General features: G+C 48.3%; 1 protein-coding gene across 1 annotated transcript in view; it reads left to right on the top strand.

The window, feature by feature from the left end:
• Positions 1–22,230, top strand: part of LOC118094140 (long-chain fatty acid transport protein 2) — a 40,529-nt gene that overhangs the window by 4,456 nt on the left and 13,843 nt on the right. The window contains exons 2-5 of the mRNA XM_035134180.3: positions 4,419–4,628; positions 6,578–6,736; positions 8,315–8,439; positions 12,951–13,145. Of these exons, the coding sequence (XP_034990071.2) occupies positions 4,419–4,628; positions 6,578–6,736; positions 8,315–8,439; positions 12,951–13,145 (689 nt within the window). The remainder of the gene's footprint in view (positions 1–4,418; positions 4,629–6,577; positions 6,737–8,314; positions 8,440–12,950; positions 13,146–22,230) is intronic.

Below are 22,230 nucleotides of genomic sequence, written 5' to 3'. Positions count from 1 at the left end.
GTTCTTAATCCAAGTTGTTCATAAACCAAGCTGTTCTTAAACCAAGGTACCACTGTACTTCTCTCTTGGAGGTGGCTGCCCTAGTTGCAGATGCAGAACCCCATCTCCCCTCTTCCCTCCCAGGGAGAAGAGCACAGCAATGGAATCCATTGAAGGTGCCAGCCCACTGCTGGGGTCGAGGAGCCAGGATCCAAAGGAGAGGGTTCAGCCCGAGACTCTCACAACTATGTGTTATTGGCCTTGTCTTTAAAGGCTTGGCAGGTGGCATCTCAATCCGTTGGGATAGCTTTTCTGAACTCTGAGCCCTGATCTTGGACTCTTGGACCTTGCTACCAGCCTGGCTAGCCTCGCTTTTGTTGTCATCTAGCCTGAGCGTAGCAACCGCTGTGACTCATTCCCTGTTGCTGAGCTTGTAAGTCTTCTTGGCGTCAATAAAGAGCCCTTCCTTCCTCTCAGGAGTCTCTGTCATTGTGCTCTCAGCAGGAGCTAGAACAAGGACTCTTCTTATATTCTTACGAACTCACGTCTTTGAATTTGTGCAAGAGAGCCCAAGTTCCTAAATGCAGCTGCTCCCCTGAGATGGAAATTAACTCTACCATAATATAAGCTGTTTCTGGTCTCGGCTATTTCATTCATCAGTCTTTTTATTTTTACGGGCAAAATTCATGGTTGTGCAGAGATATATGAATAAGCACCCCTTCCTCCCATCTTTTCAGGCACTTAATCTTTCTGTTTTGCAAACAGCTGGGAGGGAGAGAGGTGGTGGAGAATCTGTGTTGAGTATCCTAGGCATTATCCAATAAGCAGGCATTTACACTGGCAAGTGCAGCCACAGTTCTGTGGGGCAGTTCCCCTTTTTCCTAGGAACATCTGCAAAACCAGTTTGACCGGGGGCCATGCTGTAACCTCAAATATTCTGAATGTGTATGTGCCAAAAACTGCGCCAAAGGTTACACAATCATAGGCAGGCCTGAAAACAGGCACAGCCTTGCACATCTGTTGGATAGAAATGCAGGATACAAATTTAAGAAATAAATAATGCATATTTTCAACAGGGTTGGGTGCAGGTTTTTCTGCTGTGCCCTAAGCACTGCTTTGAGTGTTCAGACCCAGAGACCTCCCACCTAAATAAATGCACACATGACTTAAATTTTGGTTTGTTTTTTTAGGAACCGCTACAGCGGGAAGGTAAACGGCGTTTCCATGTGCTGCTCTGGTTTGCCAGAAGCGGCTTTGTCATGCTGGCCACATGACCTGGTAGCTATACGCCGGCTCCCTCGGCCAATAATGTGAGATGAGCGCGCAACCCCAGAGTCGGTCACGACTGGACCTAATGGTCAGGGGTCCCTTTACCTTTACCTTTAGGCCACAATTTTATTGATTACAGAAAGTGAGTGGTTGCATAGGCTCTGGTTCGACTAGCTCCTTGCACCCTTGCAGGTAGTGCTGATCCGGGGCACCAGCATAGGTCAGCCAAGGGTGAACACCTGGATAGGCGGAAAGCCGGGAACAGGCTATGTCCGCCACTCAGATGTCCCCCTGGACTCAGGCACGGGCACAACCCCCTCACAGGGGTTCACCGAACCATTTGAGCCCCTGGATTCCTTTAACGGAATACCCTGCACATAGGGATGGTGAGAGCGTTCCCCCATCCCTATCACCTGAACCAGAGCGTATCTGCAACCTTACAAGTTGTGACGATTTGCTACGCGGTGGGCAAAACCCAAATGGCACCAGCCAATCAGCCAAGTGGGGGGGAAATTCCTGCCGTGCCCCTGTCCCAACGACAGACGGCACATGACGGCATAGCAAGGTCAAGCACAACAAAGCCCTAGAAGTAGGGAGAGGTGGGCGGGTGTTCCAAATGCACGCACCGAAAGAGGAAGCTCTGGGTCACGTGCATGGGTATATATAGGTCCCTCAATCCATTTGGACTGCGCCCCATTGGCCAGATTGAACCCAACATGGAAGGACCTTGTGGCTGACCAATCTCACCCACCCACAACACAGGCGGTTGGTCTCCAGGTCTCATGGCAACAACTCTTTGAGGGAGGACCTGCCTATTTCCCCTTGCTTTCACTTCTCAAATGGCACATGTACAGCCTTTTGAAGCTGAAAGTTGAATTTCTCTTCCTCTTTCCCTCGCTCCTCCTTATCTGATATTACATTTGCCTCGCCACTCCCTCAGGTGTTAACAAATTATATATTTGTACAGCATCCTTTTAAAAAAACACACACAGAGAAACATGATTGTTTTTTTAAGGGCACCTCCAGACTGTCAATATTTTGTCAGGGGGAATTCTGGGCACTGTAGTTGGTTAAGGGTTGATGGAAATTGTAACTGTGACAGGTAAACTACAGTTCCCAGAATTCTTGGGGGGGGATGTGCTTTGAATGTGCTTTAAATATATAATGTGCACACAACCTAAAATGCTCTGCCTCTCATCGCAATGAATACACTTTTTAAAAAAGTGTATTCTTTTAGTGGCTAGGAAAGTAACGGGGAAATCCATTTGTTAGCTGTGCACTGGTTTCATTATTGCATTTGTGTTCATTGAATTCTTTCACTGACTACCTAAGTAGATTTTTGTTGCTGTGGCTTCGGTGGCAGAGGTATTTCCGGGGCTGCTCCTGACAGCTGCTGCTCTGTTTCTCTCAAAATTGTTGCATTTTTCCAGGGCATCCCTGTAATAAAAGAATTAAAAGCTGACCCCCACAAGACAATTCCAGCTGGGACCACCAGTTTAAAAATTGGAGTGCCCTCTGGCAATATAGTGTCCAAGACAGCCTTTCCCCCAACCTGGTGCCCTCTAGAAGCCTTGGGCTATTACACATTAGTGGTTTGAAATGCAGCAAAATCATCCCTCCATCACTACTGGTGCATTTTTACGTAGCTTTTGTATGTTGTTGTTCACACACCAGAGAAGGGGGTGAGGGTGTTATCACCTGAGGCTCATTACCCGAATTATTGCCCTGTGCTGAACTCCAGTTCATCTGCACATGCTCAGTAGTTGCCTGGATGTACACACCTCAGCTTAACCACACCTTCCATTTTCAAATTGGATGGAAGTTAGTTTGAGGGAAACTGCCTCAAACAGGGGTATTTCTCAAGAAGCTACAGGAAACCAATGGATTGTGGCCAATGTAATGTGCTATGGGCCTCAAACACCAATGGTGGGATTGTGTGTTGGAGCTGGAGTAAGCAGTAATGTGTACCCAGCCTTGGACTTCCATTAAACCCAGCCAGAATGGCCAAGAATGATGGGAGTTGTAGTCCAAAACATCGGGAAAGGTGGTCCAGTTCATTCTGCAAATCATCATCATCACCACCACCATCATCTCCTCTAAGGCTGCTGCTACTGGGGAACAAAAGTCGGCCCATCCCATGAAAGCATTTAAATCTGAGCAACAGCAAATGGGTACTTTCTGTTGCTGAAAAATACTGAAGTATCCTTTCATCACTCATAGCAACAAATGAAAATTAAACCGAACGCGCCCCAAAACTAATGCACACTCCTATCCCAAATGCTACTGTCTGGTAAAGGTAAAGGTAAAGGGACCCCAGGTCCAGTCGCGGATGACTCTGGGGTTGTGGCGCTCATCTCGCTTTACTGGCCGAGGGAGCCGGCGTACAGCTTCCGGGTCATGTGGCCAGCATGACTAAGCTGCTTTCTGGCGGACCCGAGCAGCGCACGGAAACGCCATTTACCTTCCCGTCGGAGTGGTACCTATTTGTCTGTGTGCTTTCGAACTGCTAGGTTGGCAGGAGCTGGGACCGAACAACGGGAGCTCACCCCATCGTGGGGATTCGAAACTCCGACCTTCTGATTGGCAAGCCCTAGGCTCTGTGATTTAACCCACAGCGCCACCCACGTGTCTGGTATACAACTGCAATTCTGGTTATTCATAAGCAAACGAAACCATTCTTTATTGCAGAATCTGGGCAGGCGGCTGCCTTACTGTCTAGCGGGATTTCCAAAACCAAGGGCCAATAAATAATAATGATAATAATAATATTTATTATTTATACCCCGCCCATCTGGCTGGGTTTCCCCAGCCACTCTGGGCGCCTTCCAACAGAAAAATGAAATAAAATAATGTTTTAAACATTAAAAGCCTCCCTAAACAGGGCTGCCTACAGATTAAACATTAAAAGCCTCCCTAAACAGGGCTGCCTTCAGATGTCTTCTAAAAATCTGGTAGCTGTTTTTCTCTTTGACATCTGATGGGAGGGCGTTCCACAGGGCAGGCGCCACTACTGAGAAGGCCCTCTGCCTGGTTCCCCGCAACTTGGCTTCTCGCAACGAGGGAACCGCCAGAAGGCCCTCGGTACTGGACCTCAGTGTCCGGGCAGAACGATGGGGGTGGAGACGCTCCAATCAAGGGCCTATCTCACCTCTTTTCATGCTCTCTTGAAGATTTCAAGGCTGCCATTGAGGATGTCCTTCCTACTCTAAAGACAGAGGGAGTTCGAGTTTTCTTCATGAGCGAAGACTCCCCAACCGAGGGCGTGGAAGCTTTGCTGGGGAAGATCCAGTCCAGCTCAGCCGAGCCTGTGCCCATTTCCTTCAGAGGCAAAGTGACCCCTGGGTCGTCATCCCTGTATATTTTCACCTCTGGGACCACAGGTGAGGAGGAGAACGTCAAAGAGGTGGGTGAGGGAGCAAGGGGAGGCAGAACTGGCTGTCATGCCTGGAAATCTCATTTTGTTCCCCATCTGCCCTCCTCCTGGGCGCTTTGAGGAGGGGTGGGGTTTGCCCATTCAGGAGGGGCCATAACTCAACCGTCAAGGGGATGCACACTGGTTTGATCCAGCCTAAAGTGGATCTCAGTGTAGAACCTTGCCCGAGACCTCAGAGAGCCACTGCCAGTCATGTGTAAAACAACTTGAGATATACCGTAATTGGCCCAAATATAAGCCAAATATAAGTTAAAGCGCGGCTTAAATTCACGACCTTACAAAAATTGGCTTTTACGATATCGCTGCTGAAACAGACATACAGTAAAACAGAATGGGTGTGAGTGCCTGCGGAATTTGAAGGGAGAGGCTTATATTTGGGTATTTTCTTTTTCTCTCCCCCCCCCCCTAAAGGTGCGGCTTATATTCGGGCCCAGCTTATATTTGGGCCAGTACGGTATCTCTGATTCAGTCCACACAGCCTCCATTTCCATGCAAGTGTCAGACCGTGGTGGCTGTGAGACTATCACCAGTTGGCTGGCCACTGGCACAACATCTATAGAGGACAAAAGAGCACACAGAGCTGCATAAAATCCCTGTAACTCGTTCATCTGTATCAATGCAAATTTAGAAAGCCTTAGCATATGCAATCCAGCCATACCTGCCAAGTTGCTGTCAGAGAAATAAGGGACCGGGCCGGAAATAGCAGACCGGAAGTAGCGCTGCTGCCATTTTGGAACTGGGCGGAGCATGCTCAGAAGTGACTTTTGATGCTGCTTTGCCCAGTTCCAAAATGGCCACCGCGCCAGAAGTCACACTGCAGCCATTTTGGAACTGGGCAAAGCAGCACCAAAAGTCGCTTCTGAGCATGCTCCGCCCAGTTCCAAAATGGCCGCCGCGCCAGAATAAACCGGGAAAAAACAAAAAAATCAGTTTTTTCAGCTAGGAACAGCTGGAAAAACGGGGATTTCCCGGGGAAAACGGGAGACTTGGCAGCTATGAATCCATCTCACGACGGTGGGGGAGAGTGTGACTAGGGGCATCTGTGGAAGAAGGGCTGCTGGCACTCCCGCAGTAATGATGTTGCGCTTTATTCCCGTGGAACCACTCCTTTGGTCCCAGACCAAATTTATGTTGACTCGGGATTGAGACAGCGCAAGATCTCATCAGGTCACATCAGCAGTGGCGGAGCTTCATACTCTGGAACGGGGGTGTGGGGTGTGGAGAGCAGGCCGGGGCGTGACGTGCCGCCTGCAGGAGCTTGGCGCATGTCCTGGGGGTGTGGCACACCTCCTGCGGGGGTGTGGCTCCCAGTGCGTGCGGGGCAGCCGCAATGGCACCCCACCAGAATCACGCTGCCGCGGGCAGTGTGCTTCCCCCCTGCCCCCCTCTTCCTCTGCCAGTGCACATCAGACTTTGATAATCTCTCATAATATGGTGCCCTGTGCGAACCCAAAATTGGCGCCCCCAAATGGATCTTCTCAATTATGGATCGTCTCAATTTTGTGTGCCACCCCCCCCCCCGGGATTGGCACCCTCTGTGTGGGAAGCACCTGCACAACCCTAAATCCGGCACTGTGCCTGGAATAAAACAGACTCTGTCAAAGAGTGGGGCAGTAATAGTCCCATTGATAGTCAACAATCAAATAGGCCTGCTTTTGCCCATTGTGTGTCATGTTCCTAGCTCTCTACAAGGCAACAAAATAAGCTATAGGTAGAAAAAGAATTCTTTTCCTGTGTCTGCCCTTTGCTATTATGTGGATAGCGTTATATTTGGGGGATGGGGGGGTAGGACAGAAAGAGATATGACCCCTGCAGATTGTTGTCTCTCGCTTGATGGAGTCATTTCAGATCATTACGTAACCCTCTTCCTTCTTTTTAATTTCTGCCTGCCTCAAGGGCTGCCGAAAGCGGCTATCATCACCCAGTCGAAGCTGCTCAAAGTGTCCCATATGTTTCGCATGTGCGGGGTCACTCCTAAGGATATCATCTACATCCCGCTGCCGATGTACCACTCAGCTGCCCTTCTTCTTGGGACAGGAGGGTGCCTGGAGGTTGGTATGTACAGAATGATTTTCAGCGACCTGGGATGAATGGGTGCATAAGGTTTTGTGTTTTTTGGCGGGGTGGGGTGGGGTGGGGTCAGAACCTGCACTCAGATCCTCAGTCTGTGAATATGGATCATATGATCCTTCGGATCCCTTAGCTCTACAGTCCTGTGATTCTGTGAAATCCATCATTGCACATACACTTGCCTGATACTAATTGGTGATGATTTCTATGCAGGCAAGTAACAGATGGGCACCCCATTCAGCACAGAAATGTAGTGAGCTGCTGCAGGAGTGATGAACCGTTCTGCTTGGCATGCAGAAAGTGGATAGAGAAAAGTTTTTATCCCTCTCATTATGCTAGAACTCGTAGACGCGCAACAAAGCTGAATGTTGGAAGATTCATGGCAGATAAAAGAGAGCACTTAATCACTCAGTGCATAATTAAACTTTAGAACTTGCTCTCACAAGAGCCAACTCGGATGGCTACTGTTATAAGAAAAAACTGCTCCTTTCCCCTTTATCCAAGAGCCCATATAGAGTCTTTAAGTAGGTTCTCTATTGGTAGGAGAAAACAACAGAAGCCAACCAGAGAATATTGAGAAGCAAAGCAGCTAGTAAGCCTGATCTTTATTAAACTGTTGCAACAGGGTCCCCCACGCAGGGAGGGAGGAGAGGAACCCAGAACATTGGTGTGCAAGCTTTTACACTGTACAGATATTTGAAATTGCCTACCTTGTAGCTCAAGACCACACCCCAAAAAATCATACAGTACATACATCACAGAAAGAGGTGGTCCCCAGCAGAAATTTGAGTGTGTTGCTTCTCTCTTGTCTGCCAGGATACCTGATAATGCCTTATCTGATTGCATTTCCTGGGTAGCCTGCCCATTCCTTTGAGATGGTAAATATGTAGTTCCTGAATCTCTTACGCATATTGATAGTGTGCTCAGCTTAACAGATCCTTGCCAGACTGTACCGGTATTTACAGGGAGGTGTAAGCCCCTACAGTCCAAAGACAATTGGAAAGCTTTTCCCATTTCCTTCCTCCTCGCAGAGAAATATTTGAGGTCAGTTTGGGAGAGTCAAAACGGCTTCAGGATTGTTCTGTACTATTTCAGGCACTTGGTTTATATACTTATGTATGTGTTTGCCTTATGAACATAACCTTACAATTCCTATAACACTTTAAAAGAGGATTGGATTTGTGGTATGAAAAGTTGCAGGAGTTCAGCAGGAAGTTACAAGAGACACTCATACACTGGTAGGGTTGCCAGACTCAATAGAGGACAGGACTTCTGTGCCTTTAATTGCCCTGCTCTCTTTTGAGTCTGGAAACCTTAAAGAGAAACCAGCAGACCCTTTGCTTGGAAATTAAACAAAGGGTCTGCTGGTTTCTCTTTAACGTTTCCAGACTCAAAAGAGAGCAGGGCAATTAAAGGCACAGGAGTCCTGTCCTCTATCGAGTCTGGTAACCCTATACACTGGGACCAAAGCAGCACAACTGTCTTGCAAAATTTTGCAGGTCCAAAAAGTAATGAAAGCTGAATCACTTTCTTTCTTTCTCCCCCCACCCTCTCCCCACACAGGATGCACAATTGCCTTGAGGTCTAAGTTTTCTGTTTCCCATTTCTGGAACGACTGCAGGCGATACCGCGTCACTGTGATCCAATATGTTGGAGAAATGATGCGCTACCTCTGTAATGCACCAAAGGTAACTGAGAGAGAAGTTGGTGGGGAGGGAGAATTTTGCCTAGAAGTGAAATGGGTTCTCCTGTTCACTACTGAATCCCTTACGGCAGGTGGATGCATGCCCACCTGCCGTACACTTGATGCTGCAGAAAGCAGGGAGCTCTTTTTTCTTAAATAATTTTTATTAATTTTCCATTTAAACATCATTATTATCCACTTTACTTCTTTGGCTCTTTAGAGCCTGTCGACTTCCCTCCCTCCCACCCCTTGGCTTTCAAAACTAACCTTTATATCACAGCATTTTATATATTTTCCAATTCTAATATAACTCATTACTAAATACCTCAAAATGTAAATAAATATAGAAAGAAAGAAAGAAATCTCATTACAAGTCTTCAGATAACCCTACTAGTGTTGTGAATTGCTTACCATGATCTTTCAGATATTGTATAATTTTACTCCAGTCTTTTGGGAATACTTGATCATGCTGGTTTCGGATTTTTCCCGTCAGCTTCACCAGTTCCGCAAAGTCCATGATTATCATCTGCCACTCTTCTTTCGTTGGTACTTCTTCTTATTTCCATTTTTGCACTAAGAGGATTCTTGCCGCTGTTGTTGCATACATGAACAGTTTTTTATCTTTTTTTGGTATCTCTTCACCTACTATACCCAGTAAAAAGGCTTCTGGCTTTTTTTTTAACAAAAGTGTTTTTAAACATTTTCTTTAACTCATTATATATTATTTCCCAGACATCCTTTACCTCTTTACAAGTCTATCACATATGGTAAAATATACCTTCCTTTTCTTTGCATTTCCAACACTTGTTAGATCTTGCCTTATACATTTTAACAAGTTTTGATGGTGTTAAATGCAATCTATACATCATTTTCATTACATTCAAAAGGCAGAAAGTTCAATGCTTCTTGGTTTGGATGTGTCGGTCAATTCCCATGCTTACCGTGTTTCCCCTATTTTAAGACGTAGTCATTTTATAAGACGTAGCAGGATTTTTACACTTTTGCGGAATTAAGCCATACCCCGAAAATAAGCCATACCCCGAGCCAGCGGAACCCAGCATGCCGGCCGCGGCAGGAAAAGGAGGGCTGCTGGGTTGGTGCCCGGAACCAGCTACTGCTGCTGCTGCAGCAGCGCCACTTAGAATGAGACCGCCGAGCGCCCCAGCAGCGGGACCGACAATGTGCCCAGCAACACAGCACGGAGCGCCCCAAGCCACAACAGCAGGAGGAGGAGGATTCAAAGGGCTGGGTCCCGGAGACTCAGGGCGCTCCGCGCGCCGCCTCCTCTTTCTGCCGCGGCTCAGCACCTGGAACTGGTTGCTGCTGTTGCTGCTGCTGAAGCGCCGTGCAGCTCTCTATCCGTCCTCGCCCTCAACTGCTAATTTCTCCCTCACACACGGGCGGGGGGGGGGGGAGAAACAGGAGGAGGCACAAGCACCGTGCGCTCGGCCCTCTTTCGGTGCTCGCACAGAGGAGGCATGAACACGCACGCAAGAAAGGATGGGTGGGGGGAGGAGGAGAGCGGTGTTTGTGACACGCTCGCGAAAGAATGGCTGAGCGGCCGTGCGCACGGAACGGTGTCTCTCCCTCTGTGTGTGTGTGAGAGAGAGAGAAAAGGCGGGGAGCGAGGAAAGGAGACAACTGGGGCGGGGAAGAGGAGGAGGAGGCTTTCCGCAAGGCGGAGGACTGAGAGGCGCTACCAAACAGGAAGCGCTGCCACCGAGCCAGGAGCCGCTCCGCGCTTCCCTCGGCAAAAAAGGCGCGACCTGCAGCTGTCACAAAAGCCTCCCCGAGCCCAGCTGACTGGCGGCTGTCAGAGCGCAGACAAGGAAAAGCCTGGCGAACCGCTGACAAGCGGGTTCAAGCCGCTTGTCAATGGACTCAACAAAGGAGGGGGAGGGAGTGGAAGCCTCCGCACACAACAGTACCCCTCCAAAGGCGCCACAAGCCAGCCCTAAAACTGGACACGTGGCCTGAGGCGCGCGAAAACGGCACCCTGCCGCCCAAATACCGGTAGCTGGTGGCGGTTAGAGCGCTCCCGCTCAGAGCGCTAGCCTAGAGCACGGAAAACATGGCAAAAGCTTAAAATTAGCCCGGCCACTAAAGCGCTCCCGCTCCCAGCGCAAGCAAACGGAGCGTTCTGGACTGCTCCCCCTTCAAGCAGCTAAAAAGCCGCTCAACGAAGCCTATGCAACCGAAAAAATTACCCCCCCCAAGGCGCACCCCCCAGCAGGGAACACGCAGTGAAGGTACGGCACTAGGAGGATGAGGGGGTGGGAGTGGGGGTGGGGAAGGGTTAGGGTGGGACAGGGCGGGGATAAGAAGGGATTAGGAAATCAAGGAAACACAAGGGAAACGACGATCCAGCAAGCCTCCTCCTCCGGCTCCCAGAGGCTCGGGGCGCTCCGCGCGCGCTGCTGGGCGACAACCCGGCAAGCCGCCTCCTTGTGTTGTAAGAAGACTAGACTCAGCAGCAGAATAGAAATAAATGCAAAACTGCTTGAACACACCAAATATTTTCCTTATTTTGTGTATCACTTTGCATCTTACTTAAGACACCCACCGAAAATAAGCCACCCTGTGGTTTTTTTGAGGAAAAAAGTTATAAGACGGTGTCTTAAAAAAGGGGAAACACGGTAGCTGGTGAGCCAAAACCCTGCAGAAAGTGTCAGTTGATGTGATATCTGTGTATTGAATTACAAGGCTATTGAGACCAAAAGGTTTAATGGACCTCCAGGTATAGGGCGGTATATAAATTCAAATAATAATAATAATAGTGGGTGTTTGTAATTTAAAGTACCGTATATTCTGGCGTATAAGATGACTGGGCATATAAGACGACCCCCAACTTTTCCAGTTAAAATATAGAGTTTGGGATATACTCACCGTATAAGAAGTACAACCCAGCGTATAAGACGACCCCCAACTTTTGAGAAGATTTTCCTGGGTTAAAAAGTAGTCTTATACGCAGGAATATACAGTATGTTGATTTTGGACTCTGCTATACAGCTGCAAATATAACATTTAAGTGCATTAAGTGCAATATGATGCTAGGTGGCGATGGTGAGCTTATGGCATATTCAATATATTTTTGAAAAAGTTCTTTAAAAAAATTATTTCTCACAGCGTTGTTTTTTATGTGTCTAGATTCCACCTTTCTTTTACTGTGTCTTGTGTTTCAAATGGTTGTGAGTTGCCCCAAAACCATGTATGACGAGGGTGTGTGATGTCAATCAAATAATCTGAATACGATACGATAGACTGGAATGGAATAGGGAAGCTCTTTAAGTACCCACAAGATACAGCTTGGACTCATCCACTTTTGCTTGACCCATATTTTGATCATATTGTGCACCAATTAATTTCTCCAGGTTGGATGGAGAGATTTGTTGTTGTTGTTCTTCAGCTATGCCTTGCACACACACACAAAGTCCAATCTTATCTGGTGAATTGAAGCTCAATTAAGCAAAATCCCTCTTCTGATTTTCTGCACATCTAATGAATTTCAGTGGGTAGGATCGGATTTTTGCAAGGCACAACCATGTATCAAAACAGCTCTTGGACCCGGCGCAATTAACACAATATGGTCAAACTATGGCTCAGTCGAAAGTGTGGGTGAGCCCTTTGTCCTATTCTCTACAAGTTTGCAGCCACTCTGTTGTATTTTCTGAACCAGCTGAAGCTTCTGAACAGTCTTCCTAGGCAGCCCCACATTGCAGCAATCTAGTCAGAAACTTACAGGGCATGACAAGTCGTTCTTTTTGTGAAAGTTCGTTAGTGTAACCATAGAATCATAGAGTTGGAAGAGACCACAAGGGCCATCCAGTCCAACCCCCTGCCGAGCAGGAAACACCATCAAAGCATTCTTGACATATGCCTGTCAAGCCTCTGCTTAAAGACCTCCAAAGAAGGAGACTCCACCACACTCCTTGGTAGCAAATTCCACTGCTGAACAACTCTTACTGTCAGGAAGTTCTTCCTAATGTTTAGGTGGAATCTTCTTTCTTGTAGTTTGAATCCATTGCTCCATGTCTGCTTCTCTGGAGCAGCAGAAAACAACCTTTCTCCCTCCTCTATATGACATCCTTTTATAAATTTGAACATGGCTATCATATAATCTCTTAACCTCTTCTCCAGGCTAAACATACCCAGCTCCCTAAGCCGTTCCTCATAAGGCAATGTTTCCAGGCATTTGACCATTTTGGTTGCCCTCCTCTGGACACGTTCCAGCTTGTCAGTATCCTTCTTGAACTGTGGTGCCCAGAACTGGACACAGTACTCTAGGTGAGGTCTGACCAGAGCAGAATACAGTGGTACTATTACTTCCCTTGATCTAGACGCTATACTCCTATTGATGCAGCCCATAATTGCATTGGCTTTTTTAGCTGCTGCATCATACTGTTGACTCATGTCAAGTTTAACCACTTGGAGCGATTCCCACTCATCACCAGCGAAATGGCTATTCATACAGCTTTTTTTGAACTGCAGTGATCACGTCGATGTGTTTCCTTACAGACGGACAGCGACCGAGACCACTGTGTGCAAATGGCAATCGGCAACGGCATGCGTGTGGAGGTCTGGAAGGAGTTCCTGCGCCGATTCAGTCCTATCCAAATCCATGAATTCTATGGAGCCACGGAGGGGAATGTTGGATTTATTAACTACATCGGGAAGGTTGGAGCCATGGGAAAGACAAACTTCCTCCACAAGGTAATGAGAGCTAAGCAGGAATTTCCAGGATGTGTTGATCCCGAATGTCTAAATAAATAATGTCTTATATTCTTCTTCTTTGGCAATCACTCGTAGCCGAGTAGGACTGTCTTCCATAAACACGGTTTTAACAATGAGTCCATAAGTGACTGTGGGGGCCAATTCTGGACCCACAATTTCACAGTGTTGGATTGGGTTTTTGGAAGACGCCTGTGCGTGAATTTGTTTTATGTGTGTAGATCAGTGCACGCTGATCAACACACAGTCTTCGCAGTAGGGCGCTGTTCTGATGGCATGAGTAGTCACGACGAACCGGTAGATCCTATCTGCTGCAGCTTTCATCCGCCTTCACAGCCGTTGTAACATACCGCTTGTTATCACCTGCCTGTTCTGCCATTGAGGACTTCTTGGATCATTCTTTGTCTCACTCACTGGATCATCACCTTGTCGTGGTGATGCAAGAGCAGGGTGATGCAAGATGCAAGGTGCACCTTGGCTTGCACCTTCCTATGACCCTTGTGAGCGAAGCCGTCGGGAATCTCATACTCCCAGCAGAGTCACCCAAGGCAGTAAGGTCAAAGGGAAGGAGCTAGACGAATAATGTCTTATAGAATTCCAAGGTCCCATCCCCAAACACTCCACTCTAATTGCACACCTCATCTTCTGGTCTCTTAAAGCTGCCTTCAATTCTCTCTTCAAAAGCCACCTTTTCTGTGAAGACTTTGGCACAAAACCTTAGTCCAGGAGTAGCCAAAGCGGTATTCTCCAGATATTGGACTGGATTCCTGACAAGGGCTGAGTGATAGCTGGTTTTCAACATTGTTATATATCAACAGCTAAACAAATAGTGATATAACGATATATCGCAATGTCCGTAATAAGGATGGAACTATGTAGAGGCATTTGCTTCACGGTTTTGCCTGCATCATGATTTTTGCCGGTGCCTGCTCCTATGATTTGCATGAGGTTGGGAGAGCTGAGTTAGCAGAGTTAACTGGGGCTATAGGAATCAAGAGAAGCATTGGCTGGCTTCACTGTTTTGCCCACATTGTGATTTTTGCATAGCGCGCGCGCACACACACACACAATTTGTGGGGGGGTTTGGGGGGGGCTTATTGGGTTGCTGTTTTTATTTTTATTAGGTATTTTGTTGTTTTATAACTTGATTTTATTCTGTGAACCGCCCTGAGACCCCTGGGTGTAGGGTGGTATATAAATTCAATAAATAATAATAATATATTGTCAGGTCAAAAATTACGAAGCCAGTATCACAATATAGACTTCAAACCAGTTTTGGACAATATATTGGTATATCGTCTGGCCCTATTCCTGGCCATTGGTAATGACAGCTGTGGAGGGCCCCCCAGTTTGGCTACCCCTGCCTTATTCCTCCTTTCCTACTGAAAGTAAACCTAAGCAAATGCAGTGAAAACAAGTGTGTGTTCTTCCTGATTATCCAACCTCCATCTCCTTCCCCTCCCTCCCTTAACTCCCCTGTGTTATCCCCTGTAGAGAGGGACCCTTCTTCTTGTACTCCAGAAAAGTCCTAAAGATATCTGGTTTATTTACACATATATACAACCTGCGCCTACAATGGAGGGGCTCACAGCATGAATACCCCAAGAAGGTCTTGCTTCTCCAACGGCTACAGGTTTGGATTTCAGCAGAAATCAAGCATGGCTCTGTCTTACAGCTGCCTAGCTGCTTCTAGTTCACACACACAACTTGGGTCTTTTGTCTTTCTAACTAACGCCTAGTTGAGGGAGAGCAATCCACCCATTTTCTCTCTGGCACAGAGCCACTTCCTTTGTTAATGACCCATATTTAGGTTGCCATTACCAAGAAACTTGCCTGGCTATTCCAGCAGTTGAATCCTTGATAGGTTCAGGAATTAGAAGGGACTCAGGCATACGGCCTGCCCCACCACCACCCCACTTGCCAATTCACAACAGTAGCAATTTGTGACAGCCACAGGTGCCTTTCATGAAAATAAAGCTGACAGATATGTAATAGTTGAGACGCTATGTACATTAGGCGTGGCCGACTTGTGCAGCACAATGATATGGAGCGGGATAATTTGGCAGCTGCCTAGGCACACATTGTCCCTCAATCTTTGCGAAGAGGAACCATTTTATTTGCCTCTTTTCTCAGGGCAGGTGCGGTTGCGGAATACAAGCTTGCAATGTCATGAGCGGAGGAGTCTTTTCGTGTTTCCAAGGCACCGTGAGAGCAGCTATAGCGCCCTCCTCTTAAGTACGGCAAATCAGAGTTGGCAACCTTTCAGATAACAGGGTGGGGAAGATCTGATGTGCTACACGAAGACCACATGAAAGTTTGGTGCCTTGCTTGGAAGTGGGTTGTTATTCTGACAACTCCTGCTGCCATCATTAATCAGCTGCTTATCCAAAGTTCTCCTGCTCATTGACCTATATTCTATGCTCTAAAACCCTAAGATTCTGTGGAACAAGGTTAACCCTACTTAGTGCTTTTTTCAGGGGGTACTCAAGGGTACACAGTACTAGCACCTCTTGGGTTTTTTGTTGAAAAGTGTGGCACCTATGTAACAATTTCATGTTGAGTACTGGCACCTATTTTTCTATAGGGCAGGGAGCACTGTCCCTGCTGTTTGCTGGATGCGGGTGATGCTGTGGTCTAAACCACTGAGCCTCTTGGGCTTGCCGATCAGAAGGTTATCAGTTTGAATCCCCACCACGGAGTGAGCTCCCATTGCTCTGTCCCAGTTCCAGCCAACCTAGCAGTTCAAAAGCACACCAGTGCAAGTAGATAAATAGGTACTGTTGTGGCGGAAAGGTAAACGGCGTTTCCATGCGCTCTAGTTTCTGTCACGGTGTTCCGTTGCGCCAGAAGCGGTTTAGTCCTGTTGGCCACAGGACCTGGAAGGCCGTCTGTGGACAAACACTGGTCGGAAAAGCGAGACGAGTGCCTCAACTCCATAGTCGCCTTTGACTGGTCTTAACCATCCAGGGGTCCTTTCCCATTTTCTTACCTTTACTGTTTGCCGTTGGTGCCTTCTAAGTCTTAATCACCTTTTGGCTGGGGATGAGAGACTTTCTTCTCTTCCTTTCCTTTATTGTTATTCCAGTTCAAGGGTGTGAAAGCTCCTGCCTCAGCCTTCTCATGTGGTTTTACCTGACTGGAGTGTCCTGCACTGTACTATGATAATGCCTGCTGTTTTCATGGATGGAGAGATAGGGGTATTTTTTTTCAAAGGGCGGTGGGGGCTGCTTCTAGAAACCTTTGACCTTTGCCTGGCTGGAATTCAGCCTCGTGTGCAAAGGTAAGTGTTGTGTATTGAGTCAAAGGATTTTATATCTGTATTATTATTGTCTGTATTTGCATTAGGATAAAGTAACTGCCTTTTGGTTCCAGAGGGTACAGCTACTATTGGTTCATTTAAGCTGCTGTATTTGGATCCTCTGTCTTATTGGTTTCCTCCAAAAGGCAGCACTGTGATTGCTTGATATTGTTCCCTCCAAAATGTATCCCTTCCTAGCTAGTCCCCTGTCCCTATAAATGTAGCTTTCCTCTCCTCAGTCTTCAGTCTTGTTCACTTTAATAAAGAGCTGTTACTAGAGAACTGTCTCCAGCATGTTTTGTCAAGAGAGCTGAAATCACAAACCCCACGTCACAACAACTGGCGACGAAGGTGGGATCCGGAATGCTGAGGAGCGGTTAAACACAACCCTGCCTCAGAGTCCGGATTGCAGCTGAGAACAAGACTCACTGGCCAGCTGAGAAGACGACCCTGCCCGCTAGGACAATGGAGAGTCCAAGGGTATTGGAGCCCTTCCAGCCATCAGAGCCCCACACCTGGGAAGACTACGTCGAACGCTTCGAGTTCTTTGCAGTGGCTCAAGGGATCACCGATGCCAGCAAAAGAAGGGCCACATTCCTGAGCTACTGTGGGCCCGAGACCTTCAAGCTGGCCAAGGCATTACTTGCTCCAGCGAAGCTGAGTGAGACATCTCTCAAAGATATTCTTGCCTGCCTAACAAGCCACTTGGCGCCTACTGAGACCAAGATGGCCCGGCGGATGGAGTTCCATAAGAGGCAGCAGCATGCTGGGGAGTCTGTATCCACATTTCTGGCTGAACTCCGGAAGCTCGCTCAGCACTGCGGCTTCCAAAATCTGGAAGAGACTCTCCTGGATCGGTTTATTGGTGGTCTGAGCAGCAAGAAAGCCAGAAGACGCATCGTGGCTAAAGAAGAGGTTACCCTTGCTTCAGCCTTGAAAGAGGCCACCGCCACGGAGAATTATGAAAGAGAGGAGCTTGATGCCAGTCGCAAGGCCACTAAGCCACAGATAGAAGTTGCGCATGCCATGGACGAGCTAGAGGCTACTCCGAGCCAGAGCCCAGTCCGTGGGGTCGAGTCGGTGCGTCAGGCCTGCACAGTGCACAGAGATCGCCGAGGCAGTTGCCCAGGTTGTGGCGGAAACCATGAAAGGAAGAGTTGTCGTTTCAGGGATGCTATCTGCCGGACGTGCGGAAAGACGGGTCACATCGCCAGGGTCTGTAGATCGGCGGCGTCGGGAGCGACAGGAGCACCTAGACTGGAGCATCGCAGACCGCCCACAGCAACTCGTTTTCTAAAGAACTGCCACTACGTAACGGAGATCAACGGGAGGGCCGTGCAGTTTCCAGCGCAAGGCAAGGCACACGTCAAGGTGAAGATTGAGGGTCAGCAGTGCGACATGGAGGTGGACTCCGGATCCGCATTCACCATCGTGTCGGACCAGACCGCGAAGACATTCTTCCCCAGGGGTAAGTTGCCCCCTCTGGAGCCCTTTCCGGCAACCTTGCAGTCGTACTCAGCAGGCCGCATCCATGTTATGGGAATGTGTGCCGTGAGAGTACAGTTCCGGGACAAACAGGCTGTACTCAAACTGGTGATTGCGAAGGGCAGTCGCCCCAGTCTCCTGGGCACTGACTGGTTCCCTGCCCTGGGACTGAGTATCTCAGGGCTTAATTCAATCCAAACCTGCCCTGAGATGAGTGAGGTATTATGCAAGGAATTTGCTGGTCTCTTTAATGGAAAACTGGGTTGTTATAAAGGGCCCCCAGTTGACTTCGAGTTGGACCCCGGGGTGGCTCCAATCCGACTCAAACCAAGGCGAGTGCCATTTGCACTGCAACCCAAGATCGAGGCAGAGCTGGATAAATTGGTCAAGCAGGGAGTTCTCTCACCCGTGGACTCTGCTAAGTGGGAGACTCCAATCGTCACACCCCTTAAAGCAAATGGGGAAGTCAGGATATGTGCAGATTACAAATGTACTATCAATAAGGCACTCAGGGGAAACTCATACCCCATTCCAGTCGTATCACATCTGTTGGCTAAACTGGCTGGGGGCAAGGTGTTCGCCAAAATTGACCTGGCACAAGCTTACCAACAGCTGCCAGTAACCCCACAATCAGCGGAAGCACAGACTATTGTCACACATAAAGGGGCGTTCAGAGTTAACAGATTACAGTTCGGAGTTTGTGTGGCCCCAGGGATTTTTCAAGGGCTCATGGAACGCCTGTTAAGAGGTCTGCCGGGGGTCTTGCCATTTTTTGATGATGTTTTGATTGCTGGAAAAGACCCACAGGAACTGGTTGCGCGTGTCCGTGCAGTGTTGCTCAAGTTCAAGGAGGTGGGGTTGCAACTGAAAAAAGAAAAATGCAGTTTTGGGGTGCCAACTGTGGATTTCTTGGGGTTTAAAATTGATGCATCAGGCATCCACCCCACAGATGCTAAGATTAAGGCCATCATCGAGGCACCACGACCACAGAACAAGACGGAGTTGCAGTCATTCCTGGGACTTATTAACTTTTATCATTCGTTCTTACCCCAGAAAGCTTCGGTAGCTGAACCATTACATAGACTATTGCAGAAAAAGAATGTGTGGCGATGGGGGCGGGAGCAGCAGAAGGCTTTTGACTCCTTGCGAGGAATGCTGAGTAGCAGGAGCGTCCTTGCTCATTATGATGAGTCAAAGCCGCTGGTCCTGGCATGTGATGCCTCTCAATACGGTCTGGGGGCTGTGCTGAGTCATAGGGAACCGGATGGGTCGGAGAAGCCCATCTCTTTCTATTCCCGTACGTTGTCGCCCACAGAGCGCAACTATGCTCAAATTGATAAAGAGGCACTGGCTATTGTGTCCGGAATTAAAAGGTTCTATGATTATTTGTACGGTCGCCATTTCTCCATTGAAACGGACCACAAACCACTGTTAGGGTTGTTTAACCCAAACAAACAAACACCACAAATTCTCTCCCCCAGAATGTTGCGTTGGTCAATATTCCTGAATGGGTTCCAGTACACCTTGACCCATGTGCCGGGGAAACAGTTGTGCCATGCTGATGCGCTGAGTCGATTGCCCCTTCCTGGCGGGAGCAATGAGGATCCTGCTCCGGCGGAGCACATTATGATGCTAGAAACACTTCCGGGGGCTCCTGTAACAGCTACGGATATAGCTGAGAAAACTAGGAAAGATGCTGTTCTCTCCCGTGTGCTCACTTGGGTGGGGAGGGGGTGGCCAGGTGGTCCGCATGAAGAAAAATTCAGGCCTTATGCGACAAGGCAGCACGAATTGTCCATGCATAAGGGTTGTCTCCTATGGGGAGATAGGGTGATAATCCCAGCACCACTGAGAAACAGGGTTCTTGAGACGCTTCACATGGGACACCCGGGAATGGTCAGGATGAAGTCGCTAGCCCGATGTTATGTGTGGTGGCCTGGAATGGACCAGAACATAGAACAATGGGTACGAACATGCAAGGCATGCCAAGAGGTGCGGCCAGAAGTGGCCAGAGCACCAGTCCACTGGTGGGAGCAGTCCAGGACTCCCTGGAGCCGGCTGCACATAGATTTTGCTGGGCCATTCCAAGGGAAGGTCTTTTTGGTTATCGTTGATGCATATTCCAAATGGTTAGAAGTGGCGATGGTCCCTAGCATGGCATCAGTTGCCGTAATCAAGGTGTTGAGGCAGCTGTTTGCTACCCACGGGTTACCTGAGACCATTGTATCAGATAATGGGGCAGCTTTTGTATCCCAAGAATTCAGGGCATTCTTGGCTGATAACTTTATAAGAGGGGTCACATCCGCGCCCTTTCACCCATCCTCCAATGGGCAGGCTGAGCGCATGGTAAGAACAGCCAAAGAATCCATTGCGCGCTTAATGGAGGGTAACTGGTCGGCTCGCATTGCGCGAATGTTATTTTTGCAGCATGCGACGCCATGTACTGCGACGGGCAAGTCGCCAGCCGAGCTGCTCTTAGGTAGAAGACTGGTAACGGTGCTGGATTATGTCCACCCAGATAAAATGCCAAACCGTAATTCAAGAGCAACCCCCCAGGCTGAGACTGACACAACAAGGTATCTCGCCCCTGAAGATCTGGTCTGGGTGAGGAACTATTCACGAGGTCCGCGGTGGGTGGCCGGTGTGATCACCCGGGCTAGTGGACCTGTGTCCTATTATGTGACCTTGGAAAATGGGCAAGTTTGGAAGAGACATATAGATCAGCTGAGGCGCCGGGCGCTCAGCAGGGAGGAGTCAGATAATTCATCCCTGGCTAATGACGCACAGCTGCAAGACCAGAGTGAAAATGGTCCAGAGGTACAGTCACCAGGGGCTTCAGCAAATGAACCAGGGTCTGCTAGTCCTCATGATGACGAGGTACAGGTCGGGGACCCTGAGATGTCTGGGACTCCATCTGTTCCTGATGAAACCACTATAGCAGCCCCTCCACCACAGGTAACACCCAATCCAGAACCTGCAACACCTGTTGTCAGGAGATCAGGTAGAAGTTGTAGGACCCCACAGTACCTGAGGGATTACGTCTGCTGTGCTCACTAGGGGGGGAGGGGTGTTGTGTATTGAGTCAAAGGATTTTATATCTGTATTATTATTGTCTGTATTTGCATTAGGATAAAGTAACTGCCTTTTGGTTCCAGAGGGTACAGCTACTATTGGTTCATTTAAGCTGCTGTATTTGGATCCTCTGTCTTATTGGTTTCCTCCAAAAGGCAGCACTGTGATTGCTTGATATTGTTCCCTCCAAAATGTATCCCTTCCTAGCTAGTCCCCTGTCCCTATAAATGTAGCTTTCCTCTCCTCAGTCTTCAGTCTTGTTCACTTTAATAAAGAGCTGTTACTAGAGAACTGTCTCCAGCATGTTTTGTCAAGAGAGCTGAAATCACAAACCCCACAAGGTATTCTGAGATTAGGGCTTTTGTTCTTTGAAGAGTTGGGCAGTAAACAAGAAGCCTGGAGGTGAAGCTGTTCCTGGCATGTCTGACGCAGGGAGGAGAGAAACCTCACCCCTTGGCATGTCTGTTTGAGATGCAGGGCTTAAGTCACAGGAGTCCTATATGAGAGAGGGGAGGGGAAGGAAAATAACCATTGAGCCAAACTTGCTAAACCATGTTTTGGCACCTAGGACTTCTAAGTGCTTTTCTTTCTTTCTTTCTTTTTGATTAAGCACATTTCACAATAAAGTGTTTCAAAGTGTGCCAGAAAATATTTCTAATTAATATATGAATTTAGCAAAAGGAAAATGCCAGCCAATTCAATATGGATGGATCGAGGGGGGTGAGATAATGCAAGACAGCTGCAAAGTTAGCAAACTCCTTTCTCTATTACATTATATCATGTATTGTAAAAGGTAAAGGTAAAGGGACCCCTGACCATTAGGTCCAGTCGTGACCGACTCTGGGGTTGCGCGCTCATCTCACATTATTGGCCGAGGGAGCCGGCGTACAGCTTCCAGGTCATGTGGCCAGCATGACAAAGCCGCTTCTGGCAAACCAGAGCAGCACATGGAAACGCCGTTTACCTTCCCGCTGTAGCGGTTCCTATTTATCTACCTGCATTTTGACGTGCTTTCAAACTGCTAGGTTGGCAGGAGCTGGGACCAAGCAACGGGAGCTCACCCCGTCACAGGGATTCGAACCGCCGACCTTCTGACCGGCAAGCCCTAGGCTCAGTGGTTTAACCCACAGCGCCACCTTGGTCCCCTGCTGCCATTTACATAATTCCCTCTATTCCTGATGTTCAGGCTGCCAGTGCCATTGCTTATGTTGC

Source organism: Zootoca vivipara, chromosome 12 (assembly GCF_965207765.1).
Source record: "Zootoca vivipara chromosome 12, rZooViv2.hap1.1, whole genome shotgun sequence".
Taxonomy (NCBI): Eukaryota; Metazoa; Chordata; class Lepidosauria; order Squamata; family Lacertidae; genus Zootoca; species Zootoca vivipara.
The sequence above is the reverse complement of the archived record's forward strand: the minus strand, read 5'-3'. Positions and strand labels throughout refer to the sequence as shown.